Source organism: Terrapene carolina, unplaced genomic scaffold, assembly GCF_002925995.2.
Source record: "Terrapene carolina triunguis isolate 2854851 unplaced genomic scaffold, T_m_triunguis-2.0 Scaffold93, whole genome shotgun sequence".
Classification (NCBI taxonomy): domain Eukaryota; kingdom Metazoa; phylum Chordata; order Testudines; family Emydidae; genus Terrapene; species Terrapene triunguis.
Genome location: NW_020664444.1, coordinates 31576505 through 31598028, shown reverse-complemented (window position 1 = coordinate 31598028; position 21524 = coordinate 31576505). Strand labels below are relative to the sequence as shown.

Genomic DNA, 21524 nt, shown 5'->3' with positions numbered 1-21524 from the left:
TTTGAGAGAATAGCACAAATAGGACTCAGTAAGATCTACAGTGCATCTGGACGCCATTATGTGGCGAATCAAGGGCAGCTTTTGTTGTGGAGGGTGTGGAAGTACCATTTATATGCAGATAGTTATAGTAAATATAAAATGCATGTTTGCTGTGTGCTGGATTTAAAAATAGTGTTTGCAAGACTTTAAAGAGAAATATTGGGTGAGTGCTGTTCCGTCAACTGAAGTAAAGGTCCAAAGCTAAGCCTGTCACCTGATGATTGGAATGCTGATAAGTTCTAGAGTAATGCATTGATTTGATTTACAGTGATAGCAGAGACCTGAAGTATCTGGTGGGTCTAAAATAAGGAAATGTTTTAATGATGGTTTTGGTTTTTTTGCCATAGTGTGGTGAATGTTTGAGCAGGCTCATTTAATTGGACTAACAACCGTTTATTTTTGCCAATATAAATGCAGTACACCCTCGCTATAATGAACTTGTTGGGACCCAAGCCTTTTGTTTGTTATAGCCAGGAGTTCATTATAGTGAAAGGACAATGAAAATGAATGGGCGGCGGAGCAGCAGACCTGCCAGCCCTGAGCGGTGGAGCTGCCAGCCCCATGTGGTGGAGCAGCAGAGCGGGATAAAAACTGCATGCATGTGCAACCTTCCTTTTTTTTTTTTTTTTAACATTACAGTACTGTACTGTAGTTGAGATACAGGTACTATGTTCGTTATAATGAAGGGCATTATAGCGAGGGTGTACTGTATGCTATCATCTTTTCTTCACTTTTGAACCAAAAGCTTCCCCAGTAGCTATTCTGTTTTTTCAAATGTAATCCTGAAGAGCGTGTGTGTCAGTCGGGTTAAATTAGACTAGTTCCAGACTCTGCTCCACTGGCTATATTTTTTATTAAAACCGGAAAATATATATGATCAAACCAGGATTGGACCTTTCTTGTCCACTTTGTCCCAGCCTCTAGCTAGTCCCAGTTTTCTTGACATTTTCCTTTTTCATGGAAAAAACCAGCTCTGGGGATCTGATCACAGGAAACCGGCTTCTAAAAATCCATGTGTTAGAGAGCATTTGTAAAATTCTTTATTTGTTTCCAGGAAGGCAAAGAATATTGAAGGGCTCGGTCTTGCCCTTGCAGAGTTCAGTGGGCTGTGTTCTGTATTGTGTCCCCAGATGGGGCGATGCATAAAGTCTTTGTTTTTCAGAACCAAAATGTCTGTTGTGTGCTTTATTTGTCAATAAATACAATGCCCTGTATTGTTACCAGCTTCTTGCATATAGTGTGTCACACAGCCATACACTACGCTACACAGCTGGAGCTTGGCCTACAGCAGTGATGGGAAATGGCGTCATAGGGGTGGAGAGGGGGGAAAGGGGTGTTAAAATGTACTAGTGGAAACAATGTAAATGTTGTTGCAGACCAGATAACAGACTGGAAGGAGGCGGGGGTGGGGATGAGGAGGCAGAGTGAAGGTAGGGATAGTGGGATGTGGGGAGGAGGAGAGTGGAGTGAAGGAGCCATGAGAATGGGGTTAAAATTTAGACTTAATCATAGATTAAAACAAAGCAAAATGTTTCATCCTTGTATTTGCTGCATGGCTCCAGTTTTTCAGCCAAAGAAGGCTGGACATAACTCCCTACAGCACCGGCTGATGACTAAGCTTTATGAGCAGTCCCCCGTGGCTAAACATGCCATTGCCTACTCGGCTGTCCAAGCTCTTTCTGGCATCAGGAAAGAGGCCATCTGATTGGTAAGGTTTTGAGACCAGATGTGAAGATGAAGAGACTCCCATGGCTCAGAGGAAACCAGTGAGTTTCAGATCTAGATCAGGAAAAGGGGTAGGGAGGGAATGCACCTCTGAGACAGCTCTATCTGGAATGTCCATTTCCTCTCCAAAGCAAAGAGATGCTCACTTGATGGAGATGAGGCAGGAAATTCAAAATGGCCATGTTCAAATGAACTGTCTGCAGAGCCTAGTACCAAAATCTCAGCCAGGTCTCGTTTCTGAAACGGCTTGTGTAGTAATCTTCACCCTGGCACTAGCACCTGCTGCAGATGTGATGCAGCACCACAGAGTGCTGTCCTGGGAGAGAGACAGACTGCCAAGGAGAGGAAAAGGGAGGGGGTTGGAATCCACCCAAAGGGGCAGCTGGAAAAAGCTGTTAGAGGTGGAGAAGAAACGAGGTGCTGAGCTAGAGGATAAACGGGGGCCTGGGTCGAAGGTAAGGTGATAAAATAAAAGAACAGGAGAATAAAAGTATGGGACGGGGAAGTGAGGAGGAAAAAGAAAACAGGAAAGGTTTCATGTCAGGACAAGCAGAAAAAATAGACCCGGGTATGTGACCAGGTGCTGTTGGAGAAGGAGAGTAGAGGGGGAAAAAATATCCAGATTTACCAGAGAGTGAGTCTCGAGAAAAAATTGAAAGGAAATATAATTGGTGAAAGAGGAAATTGATCAAAAAGCTGCATTAGATGGAAACAGATCCTGGAAGCAGTAAAGAGAAGCACACCCACGAAGGACCTAAAGTACATGAACAGAGAGAGTGACTGTTGGAACATCTGTTGATGGAATACAGTTCAAAGGTGCCTAATGGACGAGCAAGGGCCCCCTAGGTGAAGAAACCCCACTTATGGATAAACAGTGAAAAGAGGTACAGCCACAGGAATATCGAATCTGAGGAACACTTCAGGCTGAAGAGAGGAAAAGAACAGGACAGCAAGAGTGGAGCTGGACTTACATCCAAGGAGAAGAAAATTTGATTCTTCTCTGAAGTGACACAGTATATTGTAGAGCAATCTCTTTTGTTCATAATAACAATGCATTTGGTATTAACTGTACAGCATGTAAAAGCTCACAAAGATTAATGAGTTGGTATCCTATAGTTTATTAGTATACATAGTAAGTCTTTGGTAATGGTCTATATTATTTATGCTCCTGGTACAGTTTTGGAGTTTTCCCTTAGAAAGTTCTAAAAATTTAAAATTATCCTTTTTGTCTTCGTTTTCCTCTGCCTCGCCTCATAGTTCGTATAGCCTAGTCAGGTCACCACACTTGCTCTGCTGTGTAAGTATTGATGTAAACTTGAGAGTAGCCCTCTGTATGATGCATAACACAGGAGAAATGTAACAAGGCTGCAAGGATGGCATGACTTTTCAGGGCTGTGCAGATTGTGCATATCAGAAGTAACTGTAATGATTGTGTTTTTACTTAGTCTGTATTACTGATTAATATCCTCTGTTCAACAATCATGTCTTCCTGCCTTGAAAGGGAAGCTGAAGTCTCATTCAGATCTGACTTGAAAGGTGGTTAAATTTCATGGTAGCTTCTATATTCCCCATTGAAATGCAACTTCTTATAGCTGTTTAGTGATTGACAAATGATATTCCTTGTGACCGAGTGAACTGAAATATGCCCAATATCTCAGAAGAAGAAATCTATTAACTTTTTATTAAGATCCCCTGAAGAAGCTGCTACTTTTATAGTCAGTAGTGCCACCAAACTGTTACCAAAGAGGGGAGGGCATTAACTACAGAATTTTGTTTAGATTCCTTGTCTCCAGTAGCTGCTTATTTATATTGTTATGTTCACAATGTGCTGGGTGATGTCCAAACATAAGAACACTGGTTCCTGCCCCAGCTAGCTTTCTGAAATACAGCAACTTTCTGTGAGCTACATCATCCATCTTCAACAAAAAGAGGAGATATTTGCTGTTAAGCAAACTCAACCTAAAATATCATTAAAGTTGCCACAGCAGTTGCTCCATTCAGGTAGTACTTTAATGCTGGCTCTTTTAAAATATTGGTTAGTATCCCATTACTAAATGAGGCAGAAAGAAGGCATGTGCAGTGGCTGTGATGTGACACATGGCATTTGAGGTTTGGAGTTTTTGTTCCCTTTAAACAGAATTCCTCTGAATACATCCAAGGTCAAGACGAGAGTGAAAGATTTCAAGGGTGGGTGTGTGTTTGGATATACATACCTCCCCACAGCCAGCCTGGCAAGAATGATATTAAAAGCCTGCATGGAGAGAAATGGTCCTGCCCCATGAAACTGCTTGAGCTGTCAATCCTGGTCCTGCATCGGGAGTTCATGAAGGGATAGAAATAAGATCTAGGGGAAGGCATAGTCTGCCAGTGGGGCAGCACAAAACCTCTCTCCACTCTGCCAAGGAGAGGAACTGGTTTGTGACACCTGCCAGGAAAGGGTTCATATTCCCCTTCTAAAATAAGGGACCCACTCTGTTCCCCAGAGCACAAGGAGCTACACTGCACATCCAGAGACAAAAGGTATGTCTACACTGCAATTAGACACTGGCCTGTGCCAGCTGACTCAGGCTTGCAGGGCTTGAGCTAAGGGGTTGTTTAAGTGCGGTGTAGATGTTTGTGCTCAGGCGGCAGCCTGAGCTTGGGGACCCTCCCACCTCGCAGGGTTCTAGAGCCCAGGCTCCAGCCTGATCCTGAATGTGTACACCGCAATTCAACAGCCCCTTAGCCTGAGCCCAAGTCAGCTGGAACGGGCCAGCCACAGGTTTTTAATTGCAGTATAGACATATCCAAAGGTACTGCTTCGAGTAGATCTGAAACAAGGGACTGCTTTTTCTGTCCAAAGTCAGGTAAACTGTGTTGTGATGAGGAGTTACAGGCACTGGCCTGTGTCATGCCCAAAAATCTGATAAATCTTGCTGACATCTGAAAGTGCCTCCAACAGCTTAATAATTCCCACCATAAGAGTGTGACAGAAGGGGCAGGAGGAAGATGACTTTAGCAGTAGTGTTTCAGATGGGTTGGATGGAGTAAAAGGAAGAGGAAATAACTTTCACTTCATTAGTTTGGAACATCGTAAATATGAGCCAAACTCTGCTTTTGGATATTTAAACATTAATGTGACTGGGAGTTGTGTGTGGATATGTGTGCAGAATTTGGCTCATGGTTTGGAAATGTATGCTAATGTGTCTGTGCAAAGATTGATCCTGCCTATACGAATGTCTCAAATGCCTAGACATGTAAGTGTTAGGTGCATGGAATCTGGTAAAAAGAAGTGTGTGTTGGTCTGTCCATCTCTACAGATCATGTGGCTGCATAACACTTCATGCAACTAAAATAAACTTTGGGGTGACCGCTTTATTAACAAAATAAGATATGCTGACTACTTTTTTGGCAAAAGTTTTCAAAAGAAAATAGACTTGTGTGAAATGCACATATTGATCCATATTGCTTGAGAGAGAGACTGTTAACTGTTAATGACTCTGGAGGGAGCGCTAGCATCTTGACATAATTGTTAGGCGAAATTTCTTGTAGGTTTGTTTTAGTTGTTGGCAAAGTCGATCTATAATGTATGGTACCTACAGTATTCATTTATTGTACACCTTTGAGTTGTGTCTCACTCTCTGTTCTCTGAGTAGATTATTGTATAATTAAAATTAATAACAGATTTTCTTACAAAGAGGTGTTTGAGGGAGATCTCCAAATTATATGTCCAGCAGCCCCAAGAGGCAGGAATTCCTGAAGAGACACTGGGTGTGTGCCAGGCAGCAAAAGGCATGTGTGCTTTGGGGCTTGGTAGAAGACAAGGCCAGGAGGGTAGAGCCAGGCTGAAGTTTGCTCAGCTTTTAGCAAAATGAGAATTGTGTGGGCCGAAAAGTTTCATTTGGGGACTTTTACTGAGGTTTGGCCCATTTACCATAATGATTAATACAGCAGATTTAGTTTTCTTCAGAGGATCTGAGCTCATTCTGCCTGTGTTTCTCACCAAAACACTGCTGGTTGCTATGAAGTCCTTGAGCAGCTTTTGTCAGTGAATCAATGTTTTCAGTACCTACAAGTTAATACTTGGGGGCCTGCAATATTTTGTGAAATGAAAAGACTGTTCATGTGAGATTCAGCCAGGAAGATGATGCATTCTCCAAACCCTCTGGAAACAGGTCACCCCCAAGTCCACAGACAGCTCTTGCTCACTCTGTCTGCTGCTTTCGGCATCCGTTGGGGGATGTTCTATACTTGGTTTTTTGGATGCTGTAACACAAAGAATGTGTTTGCACTAGGAAGGTGGGGCTGAATTGAGGCAACCTAATGCCCTATGAGCACAACCACATGCTAGTGAACATTTCAATAATTAAAGCTATATTAAGGTTAAAATAGCTCAAGACAAAAGAAGATCTTGAAAAAATCAAGGTAATTCAAGGAACTAGAAAAGCAGACTTCACTGTCTAGCCAGTGGAACTTGCCAGGTGTGAGATGACTCAGACTAACCCTCCCCCATTGCCTGAGAAGCAGCTAGCCCAAGAGCCTCATGGCCAGATTTTTAAAGTTGTTTAGGTCCTAGTGGGATTTTCAGACACTCCCAGGTTCCTGTCTCCCATTGATTTCAATGGGGGTTAGGAACTGTGGTATTTCTGAAAATCCCACTATGTGCCTACTATGTATCTTATGATGCTTAAATACCTTTAAAAATCTGGTTCTCTATTCTGTACAATGGACTCTTAATGACAGATGCCCTATCCATCTGTCTAGGTTCTTGTATTGTCCCCCAATACCCTAGTATCTGAGCGCCTCACAATATCTAATGTATTTATCCTCACAACACCCCTGTGATGCTAGACCATACCATTGTCCCCATGTTACAGATGAGGAACTGAAGCACAGAGAGATTAGTGGCTTGCACAAGGTCACACATGAAGTCTGTGGCAGAGCCCAGAATTGCAGCCAGGTCTCCATAGTCCCAGGCAGTGTCCTAACCACTGGGCCATCTTCCTCTACTATGTCCACATGTACTCACACCATGATAATGGCAGGGTGGTCTACCCTCCCCCTTCTCTTTGGGTAGGCTGGGTTCAGATGGGCTGGGATGTTTCCTAGAAGAGCTTGGGTTCAGCTGCTATCTTCCTGTGCTGGGAGCCTTCTTTGTGACCATTGATCTATGATAACAGCTGTGCAGTGAACTCAGGCACCTACAGTTAAGGAACAAATTGCTACTAGAAGAACACTTACATAGTAAACATGCATTGCCGTTGAGAAATTTTAATTTAAATATGGGGTGTATGTCTATAGATCCATTTCCAATAAAGCACTGTAATTTATTGTAATGCAAAGCATTACATTAAAGTCTTCAGCCTGCCTTCAGAATTACTAAAAAAAAAACCAAAAAAAACCCCTGTATTCTGTCCTGTAGACGATCTAAAGTGCCTTGAACTTTGCTATCAAGTTGACCTACTAGAACTGTACACTGATTCTGTAGGTTTAAACTCCAAGGCATATTCTTATACCTGTTCCAGTAAATGTTTTCCAAAATACATGCTGTGCTGGATTCTTAAATCTTTGGTCATTGCTCTTAGCTTGAGTCCAGGAAGAGCGCTGTCAAAGTTTAATAGTTCTTCCATAGATTTTAAGGCCAGGACAGACCTTTCTGATCATGTGAGCCAAGGCCATACATTTTCACCTGGAAATTTCTGCATCAGGCCCATAACTTCTGGTATCTTTAAATCGACTGGATGTTTGTTTTCAAAAGTGATGGAGAACCCACCATCTCTCAAGGTAAATTGTTTCTAGGTAGCTTAATTACCCTCACCGTTTAAATTTATCTCTTAGATATGCCAAATAGATTGAGATTCCTAAGTCTCATTGCCAGGCACGTTTTCCAGACCTCAAATCATTTTCTGAACCCTCTCCATATTTTCAACATCCTTTTTCCAGTGTGGACACCAGAACTGGACACAGTATCCAGTAATGGTTGCATCAATGCCATGTATAGAGGTAATGCCACCTACTTATTCCTGCTCAGTATTCACCTGCTTCTAGCAATAGATCTGCATTGTTGGGTCTAGAAGGTTATTGAGCCCTGACCTCTAGCCCCACCCCTCTAGCACCTACCAGAGTCAGATCCTTTCTGATTGCAAATGGTAGTGCTCCCTGTGGGAGTTTGTCTTCTTGGCTGCCTCAGTTGTGCTGAGTCACCGAGCTTTCTCAGTGGCTTTCCAAGAAAGTCTGGGCCAAAATCTGACTACTTTGGTCAAATTAATCTCTTTTCCATAGTTACTCTTTCTTGTTGGCATTTGCACAGGAAACAGAATGTTAGTTGTTTAATTGATCTCAGGGTTGGTGGCATTATGCTGAGGCCTCCAAGACTGTTTGTCTGAGGTTTATTTTATCTCTCAGAGTTAAGGGTGATCCAACCCTATTTTATTAGCTCTCTGTTCAAATGTGTATATAATTTTCTCCTTTTTGCTGGAAGGACCGGGACTGCAGTAGATGCTAGGGTTGCTGTGACCGCAGCATGGGGAAGGCAGGGATTTCCTTGCTGGAATGCCTCAGTCTATTTTGAAGCTGTGGGATTCCTTTGCCTGCTCTCACATTTGGAATAGGGACAAGTTCATCTTAGAGGGTCAGCTTGTCTACACAAAAGCTTAGTTTGTTGCAAGCTGGGATGTAAATCTACCTCACACTAGCCTGCCATGTACTAAACGTGTGTGGACCCTGCTGCCACACACTCGAAGTTCCCTAGTGCACTTTGATATACATCTGTTTCAAAGAGGGGTATATCAAAATGTACTAGGGAACTTTTAGGGCATAGCAACGGGGTCCAGCTAGACCCTTAGTGCGCTATGTAGACGAGCCCTAGTCCACACCAAGGGGGTGTAAATTTCTAATGCACACCAGCATGTTGCTAACTGAAAGTTCTTCAAGTTACTGTTTCTATGGGTGCTCCACCACAGGATGTGCCCACACCATTGTGCTGTCAGTCAGAGATTATAGTCAGCAGTGCCTGCGGGTCCAGGCCTATGGTTTATCATCAGCACAGAGCCATTACTTATACCATGTTCTTCCCTTTTGGTTTTTCAACTGCCCCAAGAGTCTTTACAAAGCTCCTCTTTGTCATCACAGCTCACTTATGTCAACAGAGAATAAGTTTTCCCCCTCTCTGGACGATCGGCTCCTTAAGGGTCACTCCTCCTTCAAGGTCCAGTCAGCAACCAACAAGGCCTTGTTTCATTCCCTGGACCTTCCTCTGAACATGGACATGTCCTACCCTAACACTGGTACAGCTCATAGACTTTATCAGAGTCACTCTGGACTCCTCAACTGTCAGGGCTACCTACTTGCAGACAGATTCACTACAATGACCTACCTGTGGACAGGTTCACCACAGTCTCATCTCCACACTGCAGCAGAGCCCACAATCTAAAGCATACCTCCGAGAGTTCTCGACTCTCTCAGTTGGTGGAAGGACCCTCTCAAGGTCTGTGTGAAAGTTCTGTTTTTGCATCAGCTCCCTTCAAGGGTGATCACTGTGGGTGCATCCCTGCTGGCTAGGGGGGAGGCCAATCTCCAGGGCAAATGCTCTACCCCAGGAACATCCCTCCACATCAACATTCTTGAACTCAGGGCAGTTTGCCTCACATGCCAGTACTTCCTTCACAACATCCTGGGCCTCTCAGTCAAGGTAATGTTGGACAACAGAGCGGTAATGTACTAGATAAATGGTCAAGGGGAAGCAAGATCTCAGTCCTTATGTACAGAATCACTAAAACTGTGGATCTGGTACATATCCCATCTCGTACACATTTCTGCGGTCTACTTGCCAGGCCTGCAAAACACTGCAGCGGATTCCCTGAGCAGGCACTTCCACCAGGACCATAAGTGGGAACTCAGCAACTCAGTCTTTCAGAATATTTACCAGGCCTTCTGCAAGTGGATCTCTTTGCAACACCATCCGATGCAAAGTGCCAACACCTCTCCTTGAGGAAGGGGTATGCTTGCTACTCCATAGGGGATGCTTTCCTAGTGCCATTGTGGCTGAGGCAAGTGGTGTGGTTCCTGGATCTGCTTCGCCTCTCCCTACTAACTGCTATAGGCCTTCCTCTCACAGTGGATCTCCTGACACTGTGGGCATAACCCATCCCAATCTTTCATCTCTGCATGTCAAGGCCTGGCTCCTTGATGGTTCCTGGACAAAGAATTGGGCAGTTCTCCTGAAGTTCAGTCTGTACTCTTGAACAGCAGGAAACCTGCCATGAGAAAACTGCAGAAGTGGAGGTGTTTCCACATCTGGTGTACTCATTGATCTGTATCTGCCTCTGAATTTCTCGTCATGGATGTTGTTGATTAACTGTTAGATTTAAAAACACAAGGTTGTCACTGAGCTCCATTAGGGTTCACTGGGCAGCAATTACAGCCTTTCTTCCACCAGTGGAAGGATTTATGGGCTTTGCTTACCCTACCATAGTCATGTTCCTCAAGCGTTTGTTGTATCTGTTTCCTCATGTCAAGGACTCCATGCCACCCTAGGATCTTCATCTGGTTCTCAGTGTTTTAAAGAACCCTCTGTTTGAACCCATGGGTACTGTTTACTTCTCCACCTGGCCTTCAAGACTTTATTCCAGTTAGCCATAACCTCAGCCAGAAAGGTAGGAGAGCTAGGGGCGCTCATGGCAAACCCTCTTTATACTACCTTTTACTGTGATAAGGTGACCTTATGCCCCCATCCTTGTTTCCTGCCTCAGATCTCTTCAGAATTCCATATCAATCAGTATATTAGTCTACCAATATTTTACCTCCACACTTCATTCCTCGAGGGAGGAGGTTGTCCTCCATTCTCTGGATGTGAGAAGGGCCCTTGCCTTCCACCTCAACAGAATAAGACCTTTCAGGGTTTCCAATAGGCTTTTTATTGCCTTTGCCAAGAGAATGAAGAAGCAGCCAGTTTCCATTCAGACTACTGAAGTCGGTTTCTGGGTACACTCTAGCTTGTTGCAAAGCTGCTGGAGTGCATCCCCCACCTTGAATGACTGCCCATTCCACCAGGGCCTGTTCCACCTCTTTAGCCCTTCTTAAGTTCATACTCACATTGTGGACATCTGCAGCAGCAACCTGGTCCTACAACCACACGTTTGCCAGGCACTGTGATATCTTAGTTGCTTCCAGATATGGCCTTTTGTCATGCTGTCCTCAGAACTGTGCTGGATCTGCCTCCTCAGCTCCTGCCTCTATGTTGCATTACTGCTTGGGAGTGGAGCACCCTGAGGGACAATAACTTGAAAAGGAGAAGTTACTTACCTGTATAGTAACTTGAGTACTTTGAGATATATTGTCCCTATGGGTGCTTCGCCTCCCACCTTCTTTCCACTCTGCTGCAGAGTCTTCTGGGCTACATAGTTGAGAAGGAACTGGAGTGGCTGCAGTCTACATCTCTCTGTATACCCTCACACTGGAGCACAAGGATGTATGGTGCATAGGCACAGACCCGTGGGCACTGCTGACTAAAATCTTTGATCAAGAGTGCATAGGCATGTGCACATCATACAGTGGAGCACCCATAAAAACAAAACCGCTCAAAGAACTCATTGTGCTGGTAAATAACCTCTCTTTCCTTAGTGCATGTTAATGTAGTACTGTTTGAAATGGGACTACATTAATGCGCGCTAGCAGGGTCCACATAGGCCAGTTAGTGCGCAACATGCTCATGTGCATTAGAATTTACACCCCTCTGATACAAACTAACGAAGCATGTAGTCAGGCCCTTACTGCATTGGAGGCTAGTGCAGCACAGACTCATACCCCAGTTTGCTGTGAACTAAACATGGGTAGACAAGTCTGAGTCTGTCAGAGTCTCCGGGTCAGCAACAGTTCAGTAACACTGCTTAGAGTTTATGCCTTACATATCCATGAACATACTAGCTTAGTGGCCTTAGTAGAGACTCTTGTTTTATTGGAGATGTGCAACAAAATGCATTGGAGTAGGGTTACAAGAACCCAGGGCATGTTTTCAAGTGCTCAACCAAGTGCTAAGGAGAGAACCTGCTTCTATGTTTGAACATTTCTTTAGTGTGCATCCCCACAGGGCCTTAGAGTGCCTTGTGCATTGTCTCCCTCTTGCTTTTGAACTGTACTGTGCTCTGAGTGCTTGCCTGAAATGCTAGCTTTTTCTTTGCAGACTCAGCTCATACAGATGGTGATATGGATGCTCCAGCATCGGCTTCTCATCCAGCTCCACACATATGTCTGTTTGATGGTGCCCCCGAATGAGGAAGATTTCCGAGCTCAAGATGAAGACATGCCCTTCACTGCCAGAGTTGGAAGCAGAAGTCTAAGCACTCCCAATGCTCTCAGCTTTGGCTCCCCAAGTATGAATACACTTTATTTTTCTACTGTAAATAAGTCTGTATTGGCTTTTAGAGATTAACATAGGCCATATCTAGTGTAGGAGAATAGGTAGTGTTATATAATGTGATAGTCAATGTGCCTTAGCTAACATGATTTTAAACAGACTTTGCAGTAAGTCTAGGTAGGGCAAGTCATATTTAACAGTGTGTTAGCTGATCAAGGTCAGCCCTGGGCTGGAGAACCAGGAATTGGTGAACATCTTGGCGGCCATTAAAGCTCTCTTATCAAATGCCTGCAGGCCATTCTAGTCACCCAGTTCTTGATCACCCTCTTCCTATCTGCTTAGTGCTGACTGTCTCTTCCCATTCATTCTGTCAAGAAGTCCTTTTATGCATCCTTCCCAAGTGACCCAGGTGTTCTTCCAGATAGACAGCTGGTATCTCCATGGACGTCCATAATCGGAAACAGAATAGGGGGAGTTTTAAACAAAATGCTTGCGAGAAAACATGTTCCAAACAGCAGTGGAATCGTTGGGTTATAGGCGATGTCTTTAAGGAAACACACACGGATACTGTGGCTGACAAATGTTTACAATTGCCAACTCCCTCTCTTCTCACTTGACTCCCCCAGCTCCTCCCATTGCCATGGTTTGAGGTCAGCTCTGGGAAAGTATTCTAACCAAAGCCAAAATGTTGTGCTGAAGTCCCAAATTGCTCAAAAACCTTGTCAAAGAAACTAAAGTGTGTGTCTTCAGCTGCCTGTGTCCTGCGGTATTCCCAGAAGCATGGTTGTTAATTATGGGGCATTCTGCAGGACATTATTTCTCTGTGTTATAGCTTTCTCTGGGTTGGGATAATGGATCTTATCAAAAAGGACTTCCCTGAAGTGTTGGAGTTAAATAGGTATTAAACTTAACCCAAAGCAGAGATTTAAACAGTCTGAATAAATATAGTTTCTTAGGTTTCACTTGCATGGCTTGTTTAATGCCATAATCCTGGTTCTCCAGTTGTCAATAGTCATCTGGGAAAAACAAAAGGGGACAAGTGAATTTTTAGTGTGGGAGTAGGAGGAAGTTTTGAGGCCTTCTTTGCCCCTTTTTTCCCCTTTATAATGATGGATAAACTCACAATTTTTCTTTTTTGTTTGCTAGGCATCTTTGACAGTCATATATAATTGTTGTATTTATAACTCCTCCCAGCAGGTAGTTCTGTGATTACAGCATAGCTTCCTTGGCTTTCTCTTTTGCCCGTACCTACTCTCCCAACTGCTCTACTTTTTCTCATTGTCGCTTCATGTTGTTTAAACTAGAGCTGTCTGGGAGTTTTCTGGCCAAGTTTTTCAGGGAACGTGTGGTTTCTCCAGAATTGAAATTTTCCACAGGAGAAATGTTGATTTTGTTGAAATGTTTCTATTTTCCACCAGGGAAAATCAAAACAAAATGTTTCCGCTCTGTTTAACGTTAATCTCTGTGTCTGCCTAAGCCATCACAGTGCCCCAGGAGAGTAGTTCACATACCTCATGTCCCCAAATCTCCTTATGGACTGGTCTCTCTGCATCATGATCATGGGATAGTCTGGGGCTTGGAAGCCTGGCCCATAGGGGAAAATGGGGGCATGAGGCACTAGCTCTGGGGTTTTCCCAATGGTAAAGAAGGAATGCAAACCCTGTCCCAGCAGTTCCCATTCGTAACTTCCCAATGCCAGTGACAGCACTGTTTATTATTTGTAGTCTCGTGTATTTATTTCCCACTCCTCCACATGTTGCTGTTTCATCTTGTTTGCTATACATCACCAGTTTATAAAGCTCATTAGATATGTTGTTTCTGCCTCTGTATTTAATCACGCTCATAGTCCTATCAGATCATAAGAATGGCTCTACTGGGTCAGACCAATGGTCCATCTAGCCTAGTATCGTGTCTTCTGACAGTGGGGTGTGCCAGGTGCTTCAGAGGAATGAACAGAACAGGGCAATTATAGATTGATCCATCCGCTGTCATCTGGTCCCAGCTTTTGTCAGTCAGAGGTGTAGGGATACCCACAGCTTGAGGTTGCGTCCCTGACCCTCTTGGCTAATAGCTATTCCTCCATGAACTTATCTCCTTTTTTTAAACCTAGTTACACTTTTGGTCTTCACAACATCCCCCAGGCAACAAGTTCCATAGATTGACTGTATGTTGTGTGAAGTATTTCCTTATGTTTGTTTTAAATGTGCTTCCTGTTAATTTTATCGGGTGACCCTTGGTTCTTGTGTTGTGAGAAGGAGTAAATAACACTTCGCTATTCACTTTCTCTGCACCATTCATGAGTTTGTAGACTTTTCTCATATCCCCCTTTAGATCATACTGTTATTCCCAGAAACTGAAACTTACCTCCTAGACAGCATGCCTTGGATGCATTTGCAAGGAGTCCACCATCTGGCCAGGAAATGTGCAGATAGCTGTGCAGTCCCCATTTTCAAGAAAATCCTGATGTCCCAATAATATTTTGTATGTTGCCCCAGATTACCCATCACTTGTCTGCAAACTCAACAAATTGGCCAAGAGAACCAAATTTCCTGTCCTCGTCTAATTGTTTGCAGGCAATTCCCATGTCATGTTTCCAAGCCCCCTTTCTTTGCTATACTAAGCTGATTAGTTTGCTTGGAGGGAGGGGCAGAAAGAGCCTGCTAGTTTGCACTCTTCACAGCATCATATTATTTTTGAATTTACAGCCAGTAGTGATGATATGACTCTCACAAGCCCTAGTATGGATAATTCCAGTGCTGAGCTGATACCTGGTGGTGACTCTCCATTGAATAAACGGATGACTGAGAACCTGCTAGCTAGCTTGTCTGAACACGAGCGGGAAGCTATCCTCAATGTCCCTGCTGCACAGAATCCAGAGGATCTACGCATGTTTGCAAGGTAGGGAGAATGTAACCTCCTTTCTCATTCCCCCTTTGCAATTCATCTCTGCATTAGCACTTTAGGGAGGGCGGGGTCAGGGTGCATCTTGGAAGATTAAATTTCTGGCTCTTATTCCCACGGTGACCTCTTCACCAGTGCTTGTTGGTGTCTGACACTAGCTACTGGCCGGGTTTTTAATTAGTTCCCCAAGAATATTTTGTTAATAAGCTCTGGATGTATGTAAAGGCTCTGAGGCCCTCTGATGGGCAGTGCAGTCTCAGGTCTGACTGCCCACCAGTTGTGTCTTGTTGTGTGGTTCTGAGAGTGTCTCACTCTTGAGAACACAAAATAGAATTTGCATAGCCTGAAAACAAGCTAAAGAGAGCCTCAAAGCAGAGGCCCTGGTGTGTGCATGCACATGCTGTAGTTACAGGCCTGTTAGCATGTCCAGAGATCTGTAAGTAATGGTTTTTAAAAGCATTTGAAAATACAGTGGCATCACAGGAATTTAGCGTTCACTGGGTTTCATACTTGTGGAGAAAAGAATGGCCCAGGGGAGGTGTTACAGCTCCTCTTATACATTCTAGATCACCCAGTCACCCCCCAACTAGATCTCCCCTGGCATGTCTAGCTAGGAGAGTAGTACTCAAGTATCCCAAAGAGACCACTGTGGGAATAAAATAGTTGCTTTCTGTGCTGCAGAGTTCTCTGCAACTGGACCAGTGGAGATCATGGATGTTTTGTAGGGAATTCCTGAATCCTGCAGATGTATTTACTGTCCTGCACTAAGGTATGCCTCTGCTGCTCCTTTTGTGTAACTGGGAGATGGCAGCATCCCACTGATTCAGAGGATGTGGATTCTCTGAGATGTCCACTCAGATGGAAATATCGTGGCCATTTGAGAACTCTCTGTCCCCATCCGTGGCTAGGTGTCCGCAAAACCTACGCAAAAAAAAAAAAATCTAGTGTCTTCTGATAGAATACTTTTTTGAAAATTCTGTGAAATTGGGTCTGGACTATTATTGTTCTGCTCTGATTAAATAAAGCTCCTTAACCTATCATCATTCTTATAATGAAACCCCTTATCTTTCTGGTTGTCCATCTAGAACCCTTTTGGCCTGCTGAACTGGTCTTGTGGGGGGACAGCTCTTTGATAGCTCATGATTTGCAGATGCCAAAAGCAATTTTGGTTTCTTCAGGAAGTCAGAGGGTGTGACTAACAGGTCACGCAGATGTTTGATGAGGAAGACAGTTTGGTTATATTTCAGTTTGCTTGTACATCAGATTCCTTAGCAAAGCAATCGATAGCAGTAAATGGAGTTTCCATTTTTCCTTCCATTATCAATATGGGCAGAAACACACAATTTTATATCCCAGAATAACCACTCCTAAATCATTGCTGAGGAGATGAGAAGGTACAACAGAGACATACTTTCTTGACTGTCTGGATGCTGAAGTGTTAAAATATGACTTGTCTTGCAGAATGATCACAACTGTCATGTGATTTACTGATTACACACCGTCAGTGAGTCTGTAAATGACATCACTCAGAGTTCTTTGTTGTTCAATTCCCCTCTTCCAATTGCAAATCAGGAGACCAAAATAATGGTTATGTGATTCCCTGTGCACAATTCTGTACCCACCACTGAGTGCATAAATATAGGACATCAGAGAGAAGCTGAGGCAGTGAGCAAAGCGATACTTCCGTTTACTCCACACATGCTTCCTCTTTCAGGGATCTTGGATCAGCTCTGCTTTTCACTTAACTTTTAACTGTGGGTGGTGCATGATGATGAATCTCATGCTGTGGGAAACAGAACTCTGCTGTATTTGTTAGTATCTCAGTATGAGCTCCTACTGTAACTGCATAGTTAGTTGCATACCAAATGTACTGTAGTTAGTAGCATACTAAATGTACTGTAACTGCCCTCCTGAGAATAGTTCAGTGTGCATACAAAGAGAGTGTCTATTTTTAGAAGAGCAATAAATTGTGGTCCTGATAAATTTTCCTATGACAATTGTCTCTGAACTACTTGCTGCTCTCTGCTTAATACATCACAGAACTTGTGCCTGTCTGTTACTATGCACAGCCAGTACTTGGATTTCTCTAGTGAAGGCAGACACCTTAAACAGAGTGTGGAATAACATAGCTTGACAGAGGTTAGCCACATGGGCGTTGGATGAGGATTAAGATCCAAATTCTTTTCCTAAGTATTGAGTGGGTGAGAGATGGAAGGTTATTCCAAGAGTAAAGTTCAGATACAGAGGAGCTTTTTTTGAGCTAGGTCTGTAATGTATTAGGGACAAACATTCTTTCCTTGAACATCAGGTAGTGCTTTCTAAGGGCATGGCTACACTTGCAGATGTAGAGCGCTGTGAGTTAAACCCACCTTCAGAGAGCGCAGTAGGGAAAGCGCTGCAGTTTGTCCACACTGACAGCTGCTTGCGCACTGGCGTGGCCACATTTGCGGCACTTGCAGCGGCATTGGGAGCAGTGCATTATGGGCAGCTATCCCAGCATGCAAGTGACTGCAACGTGCTTTTCAAATGGGGGGAGGTGCAGTGTGACAGGGAGTGTGTTGTATGTATGTGGGGGGAGAGAGCATGTCAGCATGCTATCTTGTAAGTTCAGACAGCAGCAGACCCCCCCATTCCCCCCCCCCCTCAGCTTTCCACACTAATGGCTTGCATGCCGGCTGTCAGAAACGGAGCTTTGAAAGGGCATTTCCGCATTCCTACAGGAGTTCAAAACAATGACAAGAGTGGTCACTTGACTTACGGGGATTATGGGACGTTTCCGGAGGCCGATCAGAGCGCACCTCGTTCACACTGACGCCCGTGCGTTGTAGCCAAGGCGCAGCGAACGTTATTCCTCTCGCCGAGGTGAAGTACCAGCAGCGCTGTAGCTGCAGAGACAGAGCGCTCTACGTGTCTTGCCAGTGTGGACGGGGAGTGAGCAAGGGCATCCGGGGCTCCTTTATTGTGCTGTAACTCTCAAGTGTTGCCAAGCCCTAAGCCAGATTAATGCTTTACTGTCAGTTCACTGCCTCTAGCAAGCCACTTGGCAGAGTCATTTCCAAGAATTTGCTCCCTAGAATGGAGAGATGAGGAGAGGAGGTGGAAGCCTTTTTGCTATGCTGTAGTCCTGTTCTATTATTTATACACCACCATCAATGTACCGCTGCTTAGAGACAAAAGACAAGATTGCTGCCCCAGGAACTTCGAGCCTAGGTTCTATATGGGCCCCATAAATGTACTCCGTGCTTTACAAAGCCAGGACAGGAGGGTCTTGTCTGCATTGAGTTTTAGGCCATGAATGTAGCTGCACTGGTACAAACCCCTGTGTGCTGCACTGATGGAACCTGTGCTGTGGACTGGTGCAGCATTGCCTGCTTTCAAACTGGATTATGCTGCACTGGTGCAAGTTGCTGTTTACTCTGGTGCACTGACTGCACTAGGAGTTTGCATCCGAGCAAGACAGAGCTGATGCTGGTGGGCAAAGGAAAGTACTTTTGAAGAGCTTGCAGCCATAGTGCAGTCTCCATTGGTTGAAGATACACACCCACAATTGGTCAATTCAGTCCATAGTCTAGGAGTACTCTTGGATTCCTCACTAATGCTGAACTCTCACATGGCAGCATCCACTAGCAACGCTTTCTACCATCTCCGTTTGACCGGCAACTCTGTCCCACCCTGCCAAACAAAGACCTGGCCTCAGTTATTCATGTTGTCTTCACCTCTCTACTGGATTACAACAATACAGTATACCTGTACACGAAGCCTTCAGCACTTAAGAAACTCTAGTTTAGAATGCTGCAGCACGTCTCCTCAGCAACACAAGGTACCGTGAACATAGGAGACCTGTCCTCCATTCCCTGCACTGCTTCCCATAGAATTTCTATCAGGTTCAATGTCTTGGTCCTTATCTTCAAAGCTCTCTGTGGCCTGGGTCTAGTGTGTCTAAAACACCATCTAAAGCTCTGGGATGAAGACCCGGTCAACAACTCAGTTCCTCTGGCACAATGGTAAGAGTGAAACTTGTCTGTACAGGAGACAGAGTCTTCTTCAGGGGTAGTCCGAGACTGTGGAATAAACTCCCCCAGGAACTAAGGATAAGCACAAACCTCATCGTGTTCTCTTCCATTTCTTTGATCTTGCCTTCTGTAATATAAACACATAGCTACCTTACCAAAACAAGACACTCCGCTGCATACTGTTCTCCCCCTGGGGAGAGGGTGAAAAAACAAATATGACAAATGTATAGCTACGTTGCTGAATGCACTACTAGAAGGCATTCAGATACTCTGTTTAATCACTTTCCTCTTCTCCAGAAGAGGCTGCAACATGCTTTAGCAGGTGTGAGCTGTCGGCAGGCACATGTATAGGAATCAGAGTTTTAGGCTCTGAATGTGTGTGGATAACGCTAGGAGTGCTACGTACTTAATATGGAAATAAAGAACAGTGAGGAAATTTAAAATAGAATCTACAATCAGCTGAGCTTTGCAGGGTAGATGAGGGCAGCAAAAAAGGAGAACGGCTGACTAAATATCAGTACCTTTCTCGGAATTTAAGCCAGGAAGGACCATTATCATAATCTGGTCTGACTTCTTACGTAACAAGCCAGAATTTCAACCAGTGATTCCTACATGAAGCCCAGAATTTACTGTTGAGCTAGAGCATATCTTTTGGAAAGAGTCTTGATTTAAAAAACATCAAGTGATGGAGAATCCATCACATCCTTTGGTAATTTGTTCCAATGGCTAGTTACCCTCATTGCTAAAAATTCACACCTTATATCCAGTTTGAATTTGTGTAGCTTCAGCTTCCAGCCATTGGATCTTGTTCTGCCTTTTTTTGGCTAGAATAGAGTCCTCTAGTTTCAGAAATCTTCTTGCTGAGTAAGTACTTATAGGGTATGTCTACACTATGAAATTAGGTCGATTTTATAGAAGTCAATTGTGTATGTCCACACTAAGCGCATTAAGTCGGCGGAGTGCGTCCTCAATACCGTGGCTAGCATTGACTCACGGAGCAGTGCACTGTGGGTAGCTATCCCACAGTTCCAGCAGTCTCCGCTGCCCATTGGAATTCTGGGTTAAGCTGCCAATGCCTGATGGGGCAAAAACATTGTTGCGGATGGTTTTGGGTACATATCGTCAATCTCCCCTCCCTTCCTCCGTGAAAGCAACAGCAGACAATCGTTTTGCACCTTTTTTCCTGGGTTACCTTTGCAGACGCCATAGCAGGGCAAGCATGGAGCCCGCTCAGCTCACCGCTGCTGTTGTGAGCATTGTAAACACCTTGCACATTATACTGCAGTATGTGCAAAACCTGGCTAGGAGACGCCAGCACGAGGACGATTGTGAGGAGGACATGGACACAGACGTTCCTGAAAGCATGGGCTGTGGCAATTGGGACATCATGGCGGCAGTGGGGCAGGTTGGTACAGTGGAACGCCGATTCTGGGCCCGGCAAACAAGCACAGGCTGGTGGGACCGCATAGTGTTGCAGGTATGGGATGATTCCCAGTGGCTGCGAAACTTTCACATGCGTAAAGCCACTCTCCTGAAACTTTGTGAGTTGCTTTTCCCCACCCTGAAGTGCAGGAATACCAAGATGAGAGCTGCCCTGACAGTTGAGAAACGAGTGGCGAGAGCCCTGTGGAAGCTTGCAGCACCTGACTGCTACCGCTCAGTCGGGAATCAATTTGGAGTGGGCAAATCTACTGTGAGGGCTGCTATGATCCAAGTAGCCAATGCAGTCACTGACCTTCTGCTATCAAGGGTAGTGACTCTGGGAAATGTGCAGGTCATAGTGGATGGCTTTGCTGCAGTGGGATTCCCTAACTGTGGTGGGGTGATAGACGGAACGCATATCCCTATCTTGGCACCGGACCACCTTGCCAACCAGTACATAAACCGCAAGGGGTACTTCTCAATGGTGCTGCAAGCACTGGTGGATCACAAGGGACATTTCACCGACATCAATGTGGGATGGCCAGGAAAGGTGCATGACACTCGCATCTTTAGGACTGTTCGAGTAGCTGCAAGAAGGGACTTACTTCTTCGTCGAGTGATTGCTCATGTGTATTCCACAATAGGTGTGCATGCTCGCCACGTGCACTGGTGCCGGAAGTTTTTCCCCTAGTAGTACCCGTAGGGGGGCGCGCCCCCCGCAACCCCTAGAGTGGTGCCTGCCTGGCGTGGTATAAGGGGATCTGCGCACTCCCCCCACCCTCAGTTCCTTCTTGCCGCCAGTGAAGGTGCCTCGGAACTGCTCTGCTCCAACTTTGCTGTAGTTTGTCCCCAGAACTGTTCGTTCGTTCAGTGTTAGTACCTGTAGTTTGTTAGCTGTTTAGTTAGTTTAGTTAGTCAGTGAGCCCAGGCCAGGGCGTGCCCCGCGCCCCGGGGTTTAAGTCGGGTGGCTCTTGCAGGCGTTCTATGCCAAGAAGTGACCCACACACGGACCGTTTGCGCTGCTTGGGAGAAACCCATATCAGCTGTCGGAGAAAAACAGAGTTCTCACTTTTTGTTTGGGTACAGCAAGT

The 21524-nt window shown here is 44.7% G+C and overlaps 1 protein-coding gene across 3 annotated transcripts in view; it reads left to right on the top strand.

Moving 5' to 3' along the window:
- NPRL3 (NPR3 like, GATOR1 complex subunit) overlaps positions 1 to 21524 on the top strand; it is a 133780-nt gene that overhangs the window by 79957 nt on the left and 32299 nt on the right. For all 3 annotated transcript variants that reach the window (XM_029911297.1, XM_024197798.3, XM_024197799.3), the window contains 2 exons: positions 11924 to 12113; positions 14803 to 14995. In XM_029911297.1, the coding sequence (XP_029767157.1) occupies positions 11924 to 12113; positions 14803 to 14995 (383 nt within the window). The remainder of the gene's footprint in view (positions 1 to 11923; positions 12114 to 14802; positions 14996 to 21524) is intronic.